The sequence below is a fragment of the Mya arenaria genome, chromosome 8 (genome assembly GCF_026914265.1).
Source record: "Mya arenaria isolate MELC-2E11 chromosome 8, ASM2691426v1".
In the NCBI taxonomy this organism is placed as follows: Eukaryota; Metazoa; Mollusca; class Bivalvia; order Myida; family Myidae; genus Mya; species Mya arenaria.
Window position 1 is genome coordinate 64,385,267 of NC_069129.1, and position 18,851 is coordinate 64,404,117.

The 18,851-nt window shown below is 35.2% G+C and overlaps 2 protein-coding genes across 7 annotated transcripts in view; one reads left to right on the forward strand and one right to left on the reverse strand.

Annotated features, from left to right (window-relative positions):
• LOC128242996 (retinoblastoma-like protein 1) overlaps window positions 1-6,573 on the reverse strand; it is a 58,698-nt gene extending 52,125 nt beyond the window's left edge. For both annotated transcript variants that reach the window (XM_052960463.1, XM_052960462.1), the window contains exons 1-7: window positions 6,382-6,573; window positions 6,068-6,201; window positions 4,569-4,769; window positions 2,850-2,914; window positions 2,383-2,508; window positions 1,482-1,642; window positions 27-91 (exon numbers count right to left, since the gene is read on the reverse strand). In XM_052960463.1, the coding sequence (XP_052816423.1) occupies window positions 27-91; window positions 1,482-1,642; window positions 2,383-2,508; window positions 2,850-2,914; window positions 4,569-4,769; window positions 6,068-6,201; window positions 6,382-6,519 (890 nt within the window). In that variant the 5' untranslated portion in view covers window positions 6,520-6,573. The remainder of the gene's footprint in view (window positions 1-26; window positions 92-1,481; window positions 1,643-2,382; window positions 2,509-2,849; window positions 2,915-4,568; window positions 4,770-6,067; window positions 6,202-6,381) is intronic.
• A 5,210-nt stretch (window positions 6,574-11,783) lies between these two features.
• Window positions 11,784-18,851, forward strand: part of LOC128242892 (trafficking protein particle complex subunit 8-like) — a 29,131-nt gene continuing 22,063 nt past the window's right edge. For 2 of the 5 annotated variants that reach the window (XM_052960304.1, XM_052960307.1), the window contains exons 1-11: window positions 11,784-12,017; window positions 12,526-12,726; window positions 12,976-13,065; window positions 13,414-13,588; window positions 14,047-14,209; window positions 14,518-14,553; window positions 15,504-15,612; window positions 16,244-16,362; window positions 16,791-16,991; window positions 17,280-17,389; window positions 17,725-17,875. In XM_052960304.1, coding sequence (XP_052816264.1) covers window positions 11,861-12,017; window positions 12,526-12,726; window positions 12,976-13,065; window positions 13,414-13,588; window positions 14,047-14,209; window positions 14,518-14,553; window positions 15,504-15,612; window positions 16,244-16,362; window positions 16,791-16,991; window positions 17,280-17,389; window positions 17,725-17,875 — 1,512 coding nt within the window. In that variant the 5' untranslated portion in view covers window positions 11,784-11,860. The remainder of the gene's footprint in view (window positions 12,018-12,525; window positions 12,727-12,975; window positions 13,066-13,413; window positions 13,589-14,046; window positions 14,210-14,517; window positions 14,554-15,503; window positions 15,613-16,243; window positions 16,363-16,790; window positions 16,992-17,279; window positions 17,390-17,724; window positions 17,876-18,851) is intronic. The other 3 variants (XM_052960306.1, XM_052960308.1, XM_052960309.1) reach the window with 3 other exon arrangements.

The following is an 18,851-nucleotide window of genomic DNA, read 5'->3' on the forward strand; positions in this document are numbered from 1 at the left end:
AGGGAAGGGGCTGCGCAGGTACTCACTTGTTAGCTTCGAAATTTCCAATGTCCAGGACTGCAGACAAGGTATCTAGCTTTCCCTTCAGCACCTAAATAGAGACATATCAGGATGAAGGTTAGCCACAATAATGCGCGTTTAGGGAACGTTTTTTAACATTTGGATATTTATTGTGTTCCCTATAAAGCCACAGGTCGATTTATTTATACCAGTGTAAAATAAAGTATTAGACTATTATATTACAACAACACTGAATTGTTAAAAGAAAACATAAAAGGGACACATAAATGATATACTGGTTAATACCTTTTATTTATAACTTAAGTTTTCCATGATAAACTGACGCTGATCGGCTTCTGTCAACTTTTCACTGCCATATTGGAGTAGCCACTATTAGTATAGTTATCCTACGCAGTGACCTCCCCTGTTGGGACATCGATATTCTTGATACATTATTCCTAAGGTTGTTTTTTTTTGACTGTTTTCCTGATTAGTATATATATATATATATATAAATGTATTTGTTTTATTAAAGCTTTTAAAAACATTATGTATATGTGTTCACATTTTTATCAAATATTGATGCCCTTAACTGAAGATGACTACCTGATTTCAAATGCGCATTTTATTAGTGGAGTTTAACCGGAACAGGTGCGCGTTATCTTTGCGCTAAATATACTAAGCGCTGGGATCTTGGCTTGGAAAACAACAAGTGGTATATGGAAGCGAAGAGTCGCCAACACAAAAATTATCAAAGACTCTGAAGCGGCTGTTTATATGGACTAGATGAAGGTTACAGCTTTTAAAAATCAAGGGCCCTAGGCACTAGCCAAGGGCTTTCCTGGATTCAAATATTAAGCCAGGAACTCCCATTTTTACTAACTGCATCCACCGGACTCCCAAAATAAACATTTATGAACTGCAAACCATATATTGATATATATGCAAACCTAATACTATTTGAAGATATTGCAAATTAATCCAGCACGAGGGTCACAGGCCCTCCTGCTGAAAATTCCTCGGAAAAAGGTCCAGCTTGCCTGAATTTCCCTCACTAAATGCATGGGGTTCCAACAGCTGATAATTGTCAATCCTAATAAAATAGTCTGGGGTCTGTTAGAGTATGAGGGATTCATGAACAAAGAAGGGTTAAGGAACTAAAACTCCTTTTGAAATTGATTCAAAATGATTTATATTTATTTCAAGGTATTTCCTACTACTTTTGATGCTAATTTGCGAGCAATAATCAATCTTTACAACTTAACAAAAAATCTCGAGTTAAAATTTCTGGATCCAGAATTCTGGATTAATCCTGTACAGTTACTTTAAAATAAAACACCTATAAATATTTACCCAAAGATGACCACAACAACGTTGGCACCCATAAAACCAAAACAATACCCCCATGTCTTTTCCTCCCTGAGCGGGTGGGCTAATACACCATATGTTGACAACACTCCCCATATACACACACTACCTACCTTCTTATCGAAGAGCTTCTTTAGGTGTGGTTTCCACCAGTGTTCCTTTATGACCTTGGCCTCTATTTCTAGACCCTCGTGTTTATCACATAAATGCTTGATGATGCATGGAGTCTCACTTGGGGCTCGCCAGTCTTTGGAATTGAAGTCATCAGGCAAACCTGAATAATATCAGGTTATAATTTATAATTGAAATTGGCAGGATAACACATTTGGTTTGTCATTAGCCCATATGATAGTGTTGAGAATTGGTTCTAGTCGGACTATTGATAACAGGTTCCACTTAATAAACCCATTAACGATAATAGTACAATCAGTTATTGACAATACCTTAAATGTAGTTTTATTTTTGTACAATTACTCGTAAACCTTAACTATGCTTATGATATGTGTATGTTTAAACTTATTTATTGTTTTTGTTACTTTCAGCCATATTGTTAACAATAATCGATAAACTGGGACCAAATACAATCGGCTGTCGCAGATTTCAGGCCCAATCAATCAATTATGGATTAAAGTTGATCATCGAAACATTACTACTATATAATGAACATATCCACTTGTCACATGATCATTTATCTCATTATCTTCTTTCTTTATGAAAATGTATACACAGATTTCCCAAAAGAGCATTGAATATATTCCAATTATCAATGTGAGCGAAAGCTTGGCAAAAATTAATCAAAATCCAGATTGTTGTTAACACTTCGAATATATTTAAAGACAGTACAAAAACCTTCTCATTTCTATGTTATCTCAAGCCGCCTGGCCTTAATTTCACAGAACATTAACAACAAAATTCACATCTTTGTCATCAATAACATAAATTAAAGACAAAAACTAACACCCTGGTGCAATACATCTCTTAAATGAGACGCAACAGCCTTCAAGGAACATTTACCTGAGAATTCTGGATTAAGAAGGTCCTTGCGTCCCCCAAGCAGAGCATTGCCATAAAACCAGTCTATATTGCACAGTAGCAGGTGATAAGAGTTCACCAGATCATCACTAATTGCTGGGAAGTTGCCTGAAACCAAACATCCAGAGTTTAGAATGGTGAACAAAAGAGTTAAAGACCTATGCTTTAAACATGAAATTAAAAATCTGATGCAACACACTCTGTTCTAAAAATAACGCTTCTGTAACATTATGAAATATTGCTTAGGTTTGCAGAGCTCAAAATTAGTTTCAGCCTATGAGCCCTGCCACCCAAAAAATGCTCATAATCATAATTTTACATATAAAGGCTTTTCATAATTTTAGAAGCCAAATTTTTATTTAAAAATGTTGGGCTCATTGATCCATCAGTCATATTTTGATAAATGGATTTTATTTGTTATCATATAAAAAACAGCAACAATTACTGACCTTTAACTTGTACAAACATTGTCCAGCAGAAATTAAAGACATCTTGTAAGGAGCAAGGCAGCTTCCTGGAGAAAAATAAGACCATTATCCTAAGAGTTTATGTAATAGATAACATATGACATATAAGTAAGAGAGTTTTTGTAATGGATAACTTCGGACTCCACACACTTTGACCAGCCTAATTGCGTTCATACCCCAATAATGACATCAACCCCGCAATTCATTCCTTAAATGAAAAATATATAAGGTAATTTCTTATCTAGATGACCATAAAATTGAAATCCATATCTCTAAAAGTAATTAATGAAAAATATATAAGGTAATTTCTTATCAAGATGACCATAAAATTGAAATCCATATCTCTAAAAATAATTAATGAAAAATATATAAGGTAATTTCTTATCAAGATGACCATAAAATTGAAATCCATCAACCCTTTCGTAAGTTATGGTACGGACACCATACCATTGGCAAATACTTGTTTAAAAGAGGCCATACCTATGTCAAACAATGGTAGTTTGTAATTGAAGGGAAAAATGACCTGTATTTCATGGAGTTAATTGTGTACCAAAATTTTGTAAATCTATTGACTCTTTCACCAGTTATCATACAGACAAAACAAAGACAGACCAACAGACTGACGGACCAACCAACAGACAAACTCATACCTAAAAGCTAAGCCAAACTTTGTTTTGCGGGGAAATAATAAGAGCTAGAAGAAGAAATTGCTTTATCACTGAAGCTACAATGCATCTACATTAGGCCAAAAAAAAAAATGTCTTGTTTCTGGTCACATGCCTCCAAAAAAACAGGGTCGGTAGGTAGGTTTTTTTTTTTTTTTTTTTTTTTTTTATTCAAACCTTTGGAATGAAATAGTATAGCGTTTGAAAAATGATGAAATATTGTCTGCCAGTACAACATCATCAAATATGGCTTAAAGGAAACTGGACACAAGTTTATAACCATATTTATGTATTTATTAGTTTAACAGAACAACAACAGCACTATTACATGACAAGAAGCAACATTTTGCCTTAATTCGTCCGATTCAAATAAACCTTGTATATGTGTATAGATAGTCTTTTGAATTACGAAAATGTCGGTGCCAAAACTGTCATTCTCGGTCGAGGCATTATTTGTTTTACGATGGCCCTTTTACGATATCTAAACAACCATACAACTTACCGAACATTTAGCTTCAAGTCGGACATTTTCTCGCTCGCCATGTAAATCGATGAAAAGACTTTTTATTGTTGTTTGCGAATGGGCAACTTTAATGACACTACAACCGTCGAAGTGCGAACATTTGTCTATTTTTATGGCTATCAAATGCGTAACAGACGTCGTCTGCGCAGGGCCAGCCATCTTTGACACGGCCGTATAAAAAACACGTCACGAATATAATATTACTGTCGGATAGCGCGGTTTACTCTTCGGCGCCGGGACCGGGAATCCCGGCTCACTTTACGCTAATTATAAAAAACGGTCTTTAGGCTATAAAAAAAAAACGGTCGGGGGGTAAAAAGTAGGGTCGGTCGGGTGACCAGAAACAAGACATTTTTTTTATTTGGCCTTAATGCATAATCAATCTTTTTTCAATAATGTAATACAGGAATTGAGTAAATTTACTAATCATTATACAGTTTTACACTAAAGTACCTCAACCATAACGCTGATGATATTGATTATCATATGATAGGATTACATATACTAACAAACCTTTGTTTTCTACTCCTTGGCTGTCTAGGTGCCTCATCCGCTGGACTTTTGAATATGGCTAAAAATATTGGTTCAAATTTCTTAAATATCACAGTTGACACCGCAAAATTGCGCTCCAGTCTGTTTACTTTGTCTCGGAACTCTTGCGAAAGACTCGCCATGTCCGACCACTTTTTCATCTTGTTGAAGAACTGAATTAAACTGAAATAAAATATCATAAACATTAGTAATTGACATACTTTAAGTGATAAAACAAGGCTAATAAAACAATGAATCAAAACCATGTATGCTCCCCAACAGGCGATTCTTGCAGAAAAAAATCGCATATTTGAAAATATTTCTTTTAGAACTAACAGATACTCATTTATGACAAAGGAGTGGATGGTATACAGAAACACCATTACTTAATTTCAATGTCAGAATATTTTTTGTCAAGTGATTTTGAAAACATTCATATTTTTGAGGAGTAAAAAAGCAGGGAATAAAAGGATCATCTTCTCTTGCAAGATAAGTTTTATTGAAGTGCTGAGAAATAGCCCACTCTGATTGGAAGGACGGATTGGTCCTGTATCATACTATACTGGCTAAGGTCACAAATCCGAACACTTTTTGAGGTTTTTCACAATTATCTTGGGAGAGTTTTTGTTGTAGCAAGTTAAAATTGCGTATGAAACATCTTTGGTTAATGTGACAAAATCTGTCAAAGTACAGATTCAAGATCTCATCTATTTTATGTCGAAAATCGTTCATTTTATAGACAGTAAATCACCTTTAAATTTATGCTATGGAGGGCACAAATACCGAACACTTGAAAAGCAAAAATACATGGTCATACAATTATAATTAATAAATATGCTATATTAAATAAACACTTAGTTGCAAAGTTATTTATTGTTTCCGATGTTTTTCAAAACATGAAATTCAAATGTATTTGTGTGATTTCTATTTATAAATATCATAAATGTAGGTCAACATAACTGCAAAACCTAAAGATGCGCGTGCGCCCTCTGACGTCATTCCCCCGTGTGCTACATTTTGATCTTTAAGGTATAAACATTGAATGGCATTTTTTTAGAAAAATACTCAACAAAACAAGGTGAAACTTCGCAAATGTGACCAAGGCAAGCCTTTGTATTGATCTAGATCATTGAATAATCGATCACGGTAAACAAACACTTGTTTTAGCTTGTGTTCGGGATTTGTGCCCTGTTCGGAAATGTACCGTCAACCAGTACAGAAATTAAAAGATGTTATTTTTGTCAGTTTGTCAAATGTGCGTTGAATTGCGAATGTGAATTTGACAATTTTGAATCGAGCATGCTTTTCTCTGAAGGGTTCTGTTGCGTCTTTGACATCGCACATTACAGAAGAAAAGATGCTTCAGATATTTGAGCAATTTTCAGCAAATGTTTTATGTCCGTGGCATGCACATGCACCATAGAAGAAAAGGTCCATGTTGTGCAATCAACTGTTTATTTTTCTAGTTAAAATATATTCACCTAAACCTGGATGAGCGCAGCAGTCTGGTTAAGGACACACAGTTCCCCTCCACAGTTCCACGTCCCACTGTTGGCACCTTGCTGCGTCTGCAGGATTCGTACAGGGCACATGCCAACCAGTGGATTTGGTCGCCCTGAATCAAACAAAAGTGACTTAAACATTTAAAATATGGCAACCATTAGCTAATGGGTCGTGATTTAGAATTTTAGATTCCATGAAATGATTCCCCTCCCATTTTTGCATTTGTGAACAACATGTCAGCTAAACGCGGAAACGAAATGTCAAAAATGGCCGAATTGCGGATTTTTCTCACCTCCAACAGATAGTTTTTCTTTATTTTCTGATAGTTCTTCCATGATTCTTCCTTAGTTCTTTTATCCATGTTCAAATCCAAACATAGTTCTTCAAATTTTTCTTCCACATTTTCGTCACTTTCTTCTGACAGCCCCATATTTTGTTTACAAAATCAATTACCCCACCTCATAACATAAACAATGGCTGCCCCCATATGCACCAGTGGCGGGAAATTGTAGCACATGAAATCAAAGGACTGAAAGGCGGGCAGTTCTAAAACGCAATCCTTTACGCAGACGATTTAGAAAGATTTAAATAGTGCAGAAGACATAAACAAAAGAAGGAAATCTAATAATTGGGTTTCAGCTGAATGTTCCAATTTCAATCCTTTTTATTAAAATTAATATATAATAAAAAATATGTTATTAGAGCTTTTAGTTGTATATTATTTATGTTTTCATTCTCAAAAATTCGGCTATTTTTGGCGACACAGAAATATATCATATAACAAATTTCTTAGCACATTCAGTTTGGTCATGTATTATATTGAAATATAACAAATCTCATCATTGCATCTATTTGAACAGTGCTGACGATATAGAAATAGAATAAATCTCATCATTACATATTTTTGAATAGTGCGAACTATATACAAACAGAACAAATCTCTTATAGCTGCACTCTTACAGATTGAACGTTTGAACAACTTTTTTTATTTTTTGTCTTGGAACTGGGAGTAAGATTACATGTATTATTGGTCCCAGCTTGGAACGAGCCAATTTTTGCGAAATTCCATGGAAAAACAGTGATATAATACTGCTGACAAAATATCAGATCGCAGATATTTATATTAAAGTTCAAAAATTGATGTTTTATGCATTTTCTTAAACCGTAACTAACGTTTTAAGCCATAAAACATTTATTTTCGAACGGAAATATTAAAATCTACGATCTGATATTTTGTCAGCAATCTTATATAATTGATTTGTATATATTTACGTAAAAATTTGCTCTTTCCAAGATAAAATTAAAAAAAGTTATAAAAATGATATATCTGTGAGAGTGTAGCTTTAAAAACATTAAGTTTGGACATTTATTCCCAATATATCTATATGAATACTGCGGACGACATAGAAGTAGGATACAACTCAACAATACATTTGTTTCAATAGTGCGGACAACATAGAAATAGAACGAATCACATAACACATTAATTTCGGTCATTTAATGATTTATTCAAACACCATTCTCATTCATCAGAGGTTCGATCGTGATAAATCTAAGTGTTACGCATAGCCCTGGTGAACGGGAAAGTCAAACATATGTAATGTTGAGATCTGTTCTACTTCTATGTCGTTCGCACTATTCAAATAGATGTATTAGAAATAAATGACCAAAACTAATGTGTTAAGAGATTTGTTATATTTCTATGTCGTCCGAACTATTCAAATAGATGTAATGTTAAGATGTGTTTTACTTCTATGTGTTACGCACTATTCAAACAGATCTATTAGAAATAAATGACCAAAATAAATGTGTTAAGAGATTTCTTTTTCTATGTCGTCCGCATTATTCCAAAATATGTAATGATGAGATTTGTTCTACGTCTATGCCGTCCGCACTATTCGAATAGATGCAACGATGAGAATTGTTCTACGTCTATGTCGTCCGCACTACTCAAATAGATGTAATGATGAGATTTGTTCTACGTCTATGTCGTCCGCACTATTCAAATAGATGTAATGATGTGATTTGTTCTACTTCTATGTCGCCCGCATTGTTCAAATAGATGTAATGATGAGATTTGTTCTACTTCTATGTCGTCCGCACTATTCAAATAGAGGTAATGTCTTTATTGACCCCTTCTTTGTGCATGTCGTCCACACTATTCAACGCTTTCTTTAGCGTCCGCTTAAAAGACAGCGTTTTAGTGCGACCACTGAAAGTCTATTGCGCAAACAACAGAATCCTATAAGGGACATCAGGAGATCAATTCTTATGCGATTTTTTTGCATCTTTTTGTTTTAAATTTGTATAGTCAATGTATAGTAGTCCGTGAAATTAATTAACAAGATACTACATTTGAGATTACTGTTTCGCATGTTTTTTTCAAGTTTAGTTTAGAGCCTTACAATGTGCATGATGCAGACACTGTCACACCGGCATTTGTTTATCAATTTAAAAACCTAGAAATATTCCATGATAACAAATGTTAGTATTTACAATGTAAATACTGATTTAAACGAGTAATATGTATGGGCCCTATATAATCATGAAAAAATGTCACAAATATGTTATTTCAAATGGCAATTTTAGTAGCATGTGCGGCACTCAAAAATACATATAATTCCATAATCGGCATTGTGCGACGTTACCGGTTTCTGAATTTTTTTCCAGATAGTATAAAACACTTCCAGTATAGTTGTCGGAATTGATATGACTCCATGACTAGCATACTAAAGCTAAGAAAAAACCCTTTTGTTTACAAACACGACATATGATAAACAGAACATAGAAACATAAAAAGGTACATTTTAAAACTAAACTATACTACGTTGGTATACAGATCAGACAGGAACGACATATGCAATGTATTGGATCAACAAGCAATTGCAGCAACATAAACTAAGGAAACGGTAGGGACAGTGAAAAAAGCTAGCACATACACAAAGGGTAATATAAAACAGTGGTTGAAACTATACACACATAAGAACATCCGCATGTGTGGCCACTCCAGGTATGGATCAGTCCTTTGAACTCTTTCAAATCCGTGATTGTACGCAATTCGTTTGGTAGACTGTTACATACCTGGACGGCTTCAAACCGAAAACTTTTCTTATCATAAATTACACTATTTACAATTGCTACCACAAGCATGTTACTGTTTCTGAAAGAGTACATTTTTATTTAACAGAGGCAAGCTCTTGAATATATACAGGAGAGATCTTTTGTAAACATTTGAAAACTTCAGCAGCAATTTGCCTCTAGCGGCCTATGTATACGGTTGGCACATGTTTTCGTGTACGACATACACTGAAAATGGAGTATAAAGACATATTTTAAAATAATATGGTTCACTTTGAAGCAATGTTAAAGTTCAAATAAATGTTTTCAAACGTACATTTAAAACCCCCCAGCAAGATCACTTATAAACAGTATAAGACATCAATTGAACAAGTCTACAGTTGTGTTTACGACGGTTTATTGCACTTCGCATCGGAAAATATTGCCGAAAAATACACAAATAATGTATTGTATTAATAAAGAGTACAAATAGTGTGCACTTCTTTCAAAATAAGCATTTTTAAAATGCTTTCTCTGAGGTAAATGCCCTTTCCATTAAAGAAGGTATATAAAACTCAAATCAGTCTTAGGGAGCTATTTTTCAAGCAATTATATTAAAGACAAATACAACCGCTTTAATCAACCATGGACAGCAGAACGTACATCAAGACAAAAGAAAAGGGGATACAAAGAGGAAATATATACTGTCAAGGCCTAAAATCAATCTAGATTCAAATCACCGAAGAAAGAAACTAAGGAAGAATGCAGAAAAGCCTATCATAACCTAGTTAAAGATATTGTCAACAGTGATTCAAATTCTCCAAAGCTATTCACCTATTTTAAACATGATGCTAGTGATCCAAAAGCCAAGACTATTATTCCTAAAAATGTTCACGAGTGTCTTAAAGACAGATGATATTCGTGTTTAGTCAAATATCCTACCAATGCATGGTGATTCCTGCCCGGACAAACACAACTTCGCAGTAGGAGTCAACGCGACCAAAAACATTTATCTGAATTGGATGTCCAGAAGACAGCGGACCGGACAACATTACTGCGCGATATCTAAAAATATGCTGAAGAGGCTGAGCCGGCCTTTATACATCTCCAAAAGGGTGACCACAGCGTACATGCAAACTAGATTCTAAATTCAGTCTGTCACAAGATCCTCAGCCAGCATGTAATATAAAGCCAGGCCAGATTTCGACCGACAAAAATCATAAACTTGCACAGTAGCACGGATCTATAAACGACAGTAGGTTTCAGGAAGAAAGGTATAATTAGATGAAAGACTATCTATCCATCCATCCATCCATCCATCCATCCATCCATCATCCATCTATCTATCATTCTTCCATTAATGTCAAACCCCTACTACCCCGGGACATAGACATTTGCGCGTCAAGCTGCAAGAATGTTAGTAAAAGTTGTGAAAGAAACAGTACTTTTAAAAGCAAAGTTAAACTAAGGATACAGATTAGGTTTAAAAATTAAAACTAGTTTTGATAGCTCCCTATGGCGAGACATGTTCAATCTGGCAGACAGCCTGACTGAACTGCTCCAGGGTAGGATAGGCCATTATGTTGGGTGAGAAGTTGTTCCAATGGAAGACACGGCTCTTGGGAAGAAAGAGAATTTGTAGTAGCTCAGTGGTGGCAGATATTAATCTGTAAAAGGAGCTGTGATAAAGTCTAAATGGTCTTGTCAGAGGCATAAGGTAGCCAGAGATAGGGATTGCTATTAGGTTATGTGTTATTTTGTACATAAGAGAAAGCCTGTTATCTATTCTTCTATGATCAAGCCTACGCCATTGTAGAGACTACATCATGTCTGTTACACTTAATGTTTGTCCACAGTCATGTCATGGACATATTCGAGTTGGTTCATGTTGGTATCAGTGAAGGGACACCAAACTGTGGAGCAATATTCAAGCTGTGGGCGGACAAGAACTTTGTAGGCAGAAGATTTTCAACAGTGGTCCAGAGTATACCTTAATGTTTTTCCTCAGGAAACCCAATGTGCTGCTTGGCATTCTTAGAGATGCGATTATTTGTGTGTCCCACGATATATCTGAGGACAGATCAACACCAAGATATTTTGCTGAGGATACAGATTCAAGTAAGCAATGGTAAAGAATGTACTATGTTGAAATTGTTTTTTTTTGGCCCTTGTTATGTGAACGACTTGACATTTACATGGGTTAAATTCCATGTCACATTAATTGCTCCACTGTTCAAGTGTATCAAGATCTTTTTGGAGAATGTCTGATTGTGTTGCTGTTGACAGAGTTAAATAAATGGCAGTATCATCAGCAAATAGTCTGACTTTGGATTGAACATTCTGAGTCCTGAAAGTCATTAATGTAGACTAAAAAGAGAAGTGGCCCCAGTACAGAAACAGAGACAGAAACTAAAGCGATTTTTTTTCAATTTTGCCTTATTAATTTTACAAATTAATGCATTTTTACAAGTTAGAGCTCATCAATTATTAGAATGTGTTAACAACTGAATACACTTGCCCTGGGAGTAGGATTAAATTTGTTATTGGTTCCAGATTTGTCTGACCGTTTCATAAACTGCCGTTTTGCAGAAACAATAGTGTGATGTAACCTTAAATTAAACTCGCGCATGCGTAAATCTTCAACATGGGAGGAAGTGGTACCACTGTTTTGACATTTCATATTTTTTTAAGAATATGACTTTCTCTCAGTAAAGATGGCACAACATAAACAAAGTGCACATGACTTCATTCAATGCACGTTTAGTCCACAAGTTGCCGTTCTAACCAGCAGTGATGCGGAAGTCTTATGTCAGAAAAACAATCTATCTTTCGTTCAGTTGGTTCAACCTTTCTGTCGACTAAAAACAGAAGGTTAGTACAGTTCATCAGTACAGTATATTCCCTGGCTATAAATATTTTTCATCAAAATATTTCAAAGCATTTCTTTATAGGGATGCTCTTATATGAATACGGCTGGTAATTAATTGGCTTTAGACAGCAGGTTCTTCCATGACAGCTGGATTTTGACAGACGTAAACCCAATCACTCAGTGAGAAATAAAATTGGCATGGTTTCACAAACAGAGTTTTTTTAAAGTCAAAATCCCTGGCAAAGGTTTTAAACTCGTAAATTTGATCAGGGTATTTAGTATTTTTTTTCATCTATAGGCTATTAAATTGTCTGTATACCGTACAACAAGTATTCGCCATCGATTGATATACAAATATTTAAATGTTATACATAAAAAAAACAGATTTTTTTTGTTTTGTATGGAAATTTTATGTTCACAGGTGATATTGTCATACCAAGATTTCTTGTTAGTATGTTCTAACTCCTGACAGGAAAAACACAAATTGTTTAAGTTATTGTTTTATTTCAGCTCACATCAAGGACCCAAACAATGTCCAGCACAATCTTCAACATCTTCGAATCAACATGGTGGACATGAACAGTCATGTGTCAACGCCCGCTGTTGCTAAGAAGATGATGCATGATGCTGTAAGCAATGAGCAACCACAGATGACTGAGGGAAGTCGGGGCAATGTAATCACTGTTGGAGATTATGATCTTCAACTCAGCTGTATGTCACTGTTTTCCCCCCATATTGTATACATTTGATAACTTTTTTTTCATAAAATCATTTAAGTGTCTCTAAATCTTATTTTATTAATCAATGGCCATTGTTTTTTTCTTTCATTTGATGGAATTTTTCCAGTTGAACTTAAATAATAATATTTTTTATTATCTTTAATAAGAGTCAGGATAAATCAGTGTGTTTTATGGCTTTTTAGGACTAGTTTAAGGTATAATGAATTTTGTTTATTTTCAGCTACTACACCCTGGTTTGAGGCATACAGAGAGTGCTTCCTTCAAACTTTACCGCCATCTGAGCATGAGTTTCTGAAGCACTGCCTAGCTTGTATCCTTTAAGGCAAACTGATTTGTCTGGTCAGCTTCTGGGATGTGCAATATCATGGATAAAGCAATATATTGAGATACAGAGCTTAAGCGATACATATCATTTGGCTGAGCAAATTAATTATATTTTATTGAAAACTAAATAAAAACAAATCACCACTTTTTTACCTCTATTTGCCAATGAAAACAGAAAAAAATGAATAAATAAAGACTTCTCAACCTGTTAAGCTTGAAAGAATGGAAAAAAACACATGGCAACACTTCCATGTAAAGAAAAGTACTGTATGATAAAATATTTTAATTCTCAACTTTTAATTTCATAAATGTTAACCCTTAACCCTTGTACCAGGCATATTTGTGGTGTCCTCGAACCACCCTGAGCCACTACGCATGCTGCAGACCCTATCCAGCAGCCAGCAACAGCAGCAGTCCCAGTTCCCGAACAAACTCCCCCAATGGTTCTCCCCGAACATCCTCAAATACTACGTTATTGTGCATGATATGGTGGAGGCTGAGGCGCAGAAGTGAGTAACAGTTATAGTGGTCACAAATTTCATTCTTAATATACTTAAGAAAAGTGTTTGGCCCATTGGTTCAGCCTGGCAATTATTGAGTGGGTTTGATTAAGGAATTGCCAAGTTTATGATTGTGAATAGAAAATAAACAATGTTGATGGAATTCAATTAAAGATGACAGTATTGGGTAATTTATAATGTCTGATATCTTTTATATACTGATATTACACTTAAATGAAGTTTCTGTATAAGATAAGAAATTATTGATTTTCCTGGGCTTGGCTAGCTATGTTGCTTTCAATGTGTAAGTATAGTCATTATCTTAAAATTCATAAGCCACTCAATATTGGATTCATTTTCATTTCACTACAATGGGAATACTCCTTTTCTATGAATTTGTCCAAAAAAAGCTACCTGCATTCCCCAAATATCAAGATACAATGTAAATAAACATGTTTATATTTCAGGACAGAGGATGTATATCAGACCATGAAGTCATCATTTGGACACCAGAGCTGCCACCTACTGCAGATAAACTCACGCTCAATGACAGCAGTGGAAACCATGGCAACTGACACAAGTCTGCCAGACCCCTGGGGCCAGTTCCTACACAAAACACCGGAAACTGGGGTATTGAAGATACATTGATATATACTTACCCACTCCATATTTGAGTGGAAATGGTGGCAAATGTAGATTCATGTAGACTTTATAGATACATGTATATGAATAGTTTGCAGAGTTTACCTTGTTTGGACAAGATGATCAATTAGCTTTGCTTCATATATTTAACAGTTTAAACTATCTAATAAAATATGTGCGTTTTTGTTGGATTGTGGATTTGTTAATCATGCTGTATTAAAAGGTTAATATGAAGCTTGGCCTAACAATAGAAATACCCGACTTCCACAACTAATACATGTGTGCAATGTTTTCAGAAAAAGCCAAATAAGGCTAAATATTTTATAGCTTGGGTAAGTTAGGGCATATATGTTGTTACTTTTTTTTTATTTCTTTTTGTATTATTTATTATACATGTATGTATCACAGTATGTATGTATGTTCAGTTTTATTTTTGAAACATTCTTTATTTGGCTTGTTTGAATGTATAGATATGCTTTCATGTGTTATTTATGACAGTGAATAATATCTTGTCTCGTACATAAATGACTATGACAGATAGGTCAAGAATGGTCACTTGATCAAGGTGTATATTCCATACACCCTGAGTAAGTTTTAATACGAAAGAAAATTGTGGACACTAAGTCACTTATAAAGTGAAGACTTAGCCTCAAATGCAATATAACTGTCATATGTATATAATGTTGCATGATTACTTTTATAAACATTTCAAACTAAAAAAACATTCTGGGTTTTCTTTTGCATGAGGAGAATTGTTGTGTTTTCTTGGTATTATTCGTGGCCCTTTCAAGGTCATCACTATTTTTAAATATCTTTACGGTCTTTTTGTTTAAATGCAGATTCTGCACATACTGGTTGTATATTTTTTTATCTGCATGAGATTTAAAATGAAGTCAATTGTGTGTGATTAACCACTTTCGAAAGAAAATAATAACCTCATCATATTATTATGCTCAAATTATAATGTTGTATATGTATTTACATTTGTTGTCTTGAATCTAACCTCCTTACTTTGTATGAAATGGAGGTCAAACTATTGGCATAGTCGTAATAGATTTGCAGTATATAAACTTGAACATTTGTAACTCAAAAGCACTGTGCACCTTGTACCAGTGACAATACACATACTCACTATGTGTGACAACACCCATCACACTGGCAAAAGGAAGTTTTGAGAGTTGTCAGTTTGCCAACTAAGAAAGTGGACGCCCATTGGGATCCACTTCCGGTGCTCCTGTAATAAATACCTCATCTTAGTTTGTGTATGTGGTGTGTGTTACAGGAAGGGGTTGACTATGATGGCTCAGCCAGCAGTGGGGCTGAAGATGTGGCGTTTCCCAGCAGGGTGGAGGAGGGGGAACCGGAACCAGTCACACATGTTGAAGGAAATGGTGGGTACCCTCGTGATTGCTCCAGCCAGGATTTGAAAAGGGCAGGGTGCTAGGTCAGAAAGGGCACTTTTGATGCACATTGAATGAGCTTTAATGGGGCACTTGCAAGGGCAATGTTTAATTCTTATTGTGTATGTGTTGTAACAGTAACTACTTTCAATAGCAATAGTTTAGTATGAATACCGGTACCTTTATTAGCTGTTATATTTATTTTAGTGTCAAAATTATGTTATTTATTATTTTCCTACTTATGCCTGAAAATTTACTCTGTCAAACAAAAGGCATAGCAGGGATAGTAAAAAGGCGGCAGGGTGCTGGTAAAGGGCATCGGGATGCCCCACCCTGCTATTTAGGCCTAGTTTGAACACTGTTGAGATTATACATTACTTACGCTTCTCCCTCATTGTGTATAATTTCAATAACTCTGGTAGTTGATGCAGTAGCTTTTACTGATTTTGTTCATTATCAATGATTAGAGAACAATTGGCTATTGATCTATAATGTCATTGATTTGCATGCCTTCTTTAATACAGTTTTTAAACATAATTGGTATTGTCTCGGAGTGAACTTTAACTTGTAAGTTTTCTACATGGTAATTAGCTTAGAATTACGCTTGATACATTATCCTCAGCAGGTGTGAATGGTGTGGGCAACAATTCTGCTGTTATTGACCACCCACTGGCTCTCAGCAATGAGAGCCCTTTGAATAGCCCTGGGTTTGAGGATTATCCACAGATACCTTCAACAAAGGTAAGGCTATGATAAATTGGGAAATATTTAAAAAGTGAGATTGTTGTTGCTTGTCCAGATGATTTGATTGTTAATGCTGAAACAATTCTCATCCTTTAAGCAATGTTATCAAAATTTAAGTACATATACGTCGCCTGCATAGCATGGCAGATAATGATAAAGGGATCATGTTGTCTAGCGACGGTGCTGTCACACTTTCATGTCTGTACTCTTACATAAGCATTTGTTATCGAATCTTTACCAAACTTAGTAACAATGTGAATTGGCATAATATTGTGACTGAGTTTGATCAACAGCCAGATCACTTGCTTAACTCGTAAGAAATGGCCCTTGAGTTGTCAAAATTACTGATCTCTAACCAGCATGCAAGGGCTGTCAGCTCTTTAATATGAAATGATTTGGTACAAGAGTATTTTTTATATCTACAGAGCTCAATGACCAGTATCAGCAGTATGCATTCGAACATGTCCAAGTCTGGGTCGTTCCATTTGGAGAAGGGTCGTGTATCAGGTCACGGGATGTGCCTCACTGCCAGCGACCAGGACCGACTCCGTATCTTTATACATGAGTTTGCCGTGCGGGCTCTCATTCCCTGGGCTGAGAGGCAGATGAGGACTTTGAATGAATTGGTAGGGACGTTTAACCAAGGTGTGACGCAATTTTACAGTGATCCATGTTTCGCCAAAACTTTTCAATCCTTAAACTGAAAAGCGGCGGCATAGTCGAGCGCGCTGTCTCTGTGACAGCTCTTGTTTTTGTTTAGAAGTTTTTGTTTAGCAGTATCCAGTTTGATTTAAAAAAAACCAGTGAATTTTCCTTGGAGAAATGATATTAAATTAAAAGATGAAAGATTCAATTATATGGGTTTGTGACCTATTACCCGGTAAGACAGACTATATTAAATATATTTCATTAAGCTGATGTCGAGGACTGGAATCCGTAAATCCATTATGGGCACGGCCAAGAAGCTGTTTGGGGGTAACCCTAGTAAGACCAGCCAAGTCACGAACACTGCAACCACTGTCGTGTGAGTTTACTTATTTTGCAGTCTTGTGTACAGTTTATAGGACTATATGGTATATACGGCATCGTAAGATTGAATAAGATGGCGATACTTGTCTATTTAGATTGCTATAACTGATAACGTTACTTTCTGAAGTTATGCATTTGTATTATAACAAATATTAAGAAATTAATTCAATTCTTTCTGAAAATATTTATCACTCTTTCAGTGAAACTTTCTTTCTTATAATGTCAAGACACCTTTGGGATTAAAATCTTAAAAGTAAATGTATTTTTTTTATTTTGAAGTGCATAAATGCATTCCTGGTAGTTTTATAAAAAAATTATAATTGATTCCAGCTACTCGAAGGATGCCCCTGAACTACAGATGCGACGCCTAGCTGACCTGGCCTTCCTGTTTCAGCTGTATGAGTTTTCTTACAATACGTACCACACAGCTAAACGAGACTTTAACAACGACCATGCATGGCTGCATTTTGCTGGGGCACTGGTAGGATGTGATATGATGTTGTTGTCTAAATTCATCTAGCTTTGCTTTTCCTCCTTACAATTTGAGATTAGGGAAATGCTTTGACCCAAGAAAAGTTAGATCTGACTTTGTAATTAATCACAGGGCTCTCGCGAGGGGGCGACTTGGGCGAAGTGGTCGCCTAAAATTCCCAGACTTTGCCCATTTGTAACATCAAAGCCGAAAATCTTAGCACATTGTAAATCTGTCAATCAGCGAGTATTTTGCCATTGTCAAATTAGTCAAAACAGGCAATAAGTCATTCGTACAAATTGGTAATCTCCTAATCCGATAATTGGGCCGTGTCATCCAATTACCAAAACATCGCCAGTAGGCGGAGCTATTGAAAGTTAACCAATCAGAATGTACTTTGAGAAGACCCTGATCAAATGATATAAGTTCATTAAAATGAGATAGAAAAGGCAACCTAATTATGGAAAATCATGTCAAGCATTAATGAAGTTAAAAAGTAATTAATATATATGTATTGAACAAACAATGCAAGACATTTAAACATTGTTGCTTTTGAAGCAGACGGTAATATAGCCATCTCGGCAAGTATGCGCTAAGAAAATCAATAACATGACGTATCACCAAATATTTGATTGTTTTTTGTGAAATGATAAAAATTGAGTTGTAAACACAATTATTTATTTTTTGCTGTATGTAGAGTTTACTTACAGTGATTTTCTCCTGTCACAGTTTACGATGTCAAAAAAATTCGGCGAGGTCGCCATTTTGTCAGAACAATTTTCCAAGTTAATTTTTCAACCTCCCATTATGTATTGGTAAATTTTTCATCAAGGACAGTGATTTAAATGTGATTTGGTTTTTAAATGTTAGCATATTTAAAATTATTTAGCAAGAGACAAGTAAATAACAGCATAGCTAAATGTGACATTCGTACCCATCCCGAACGTACCAAAACAAGATTCGTCCCTCTACTATATTGACAGTT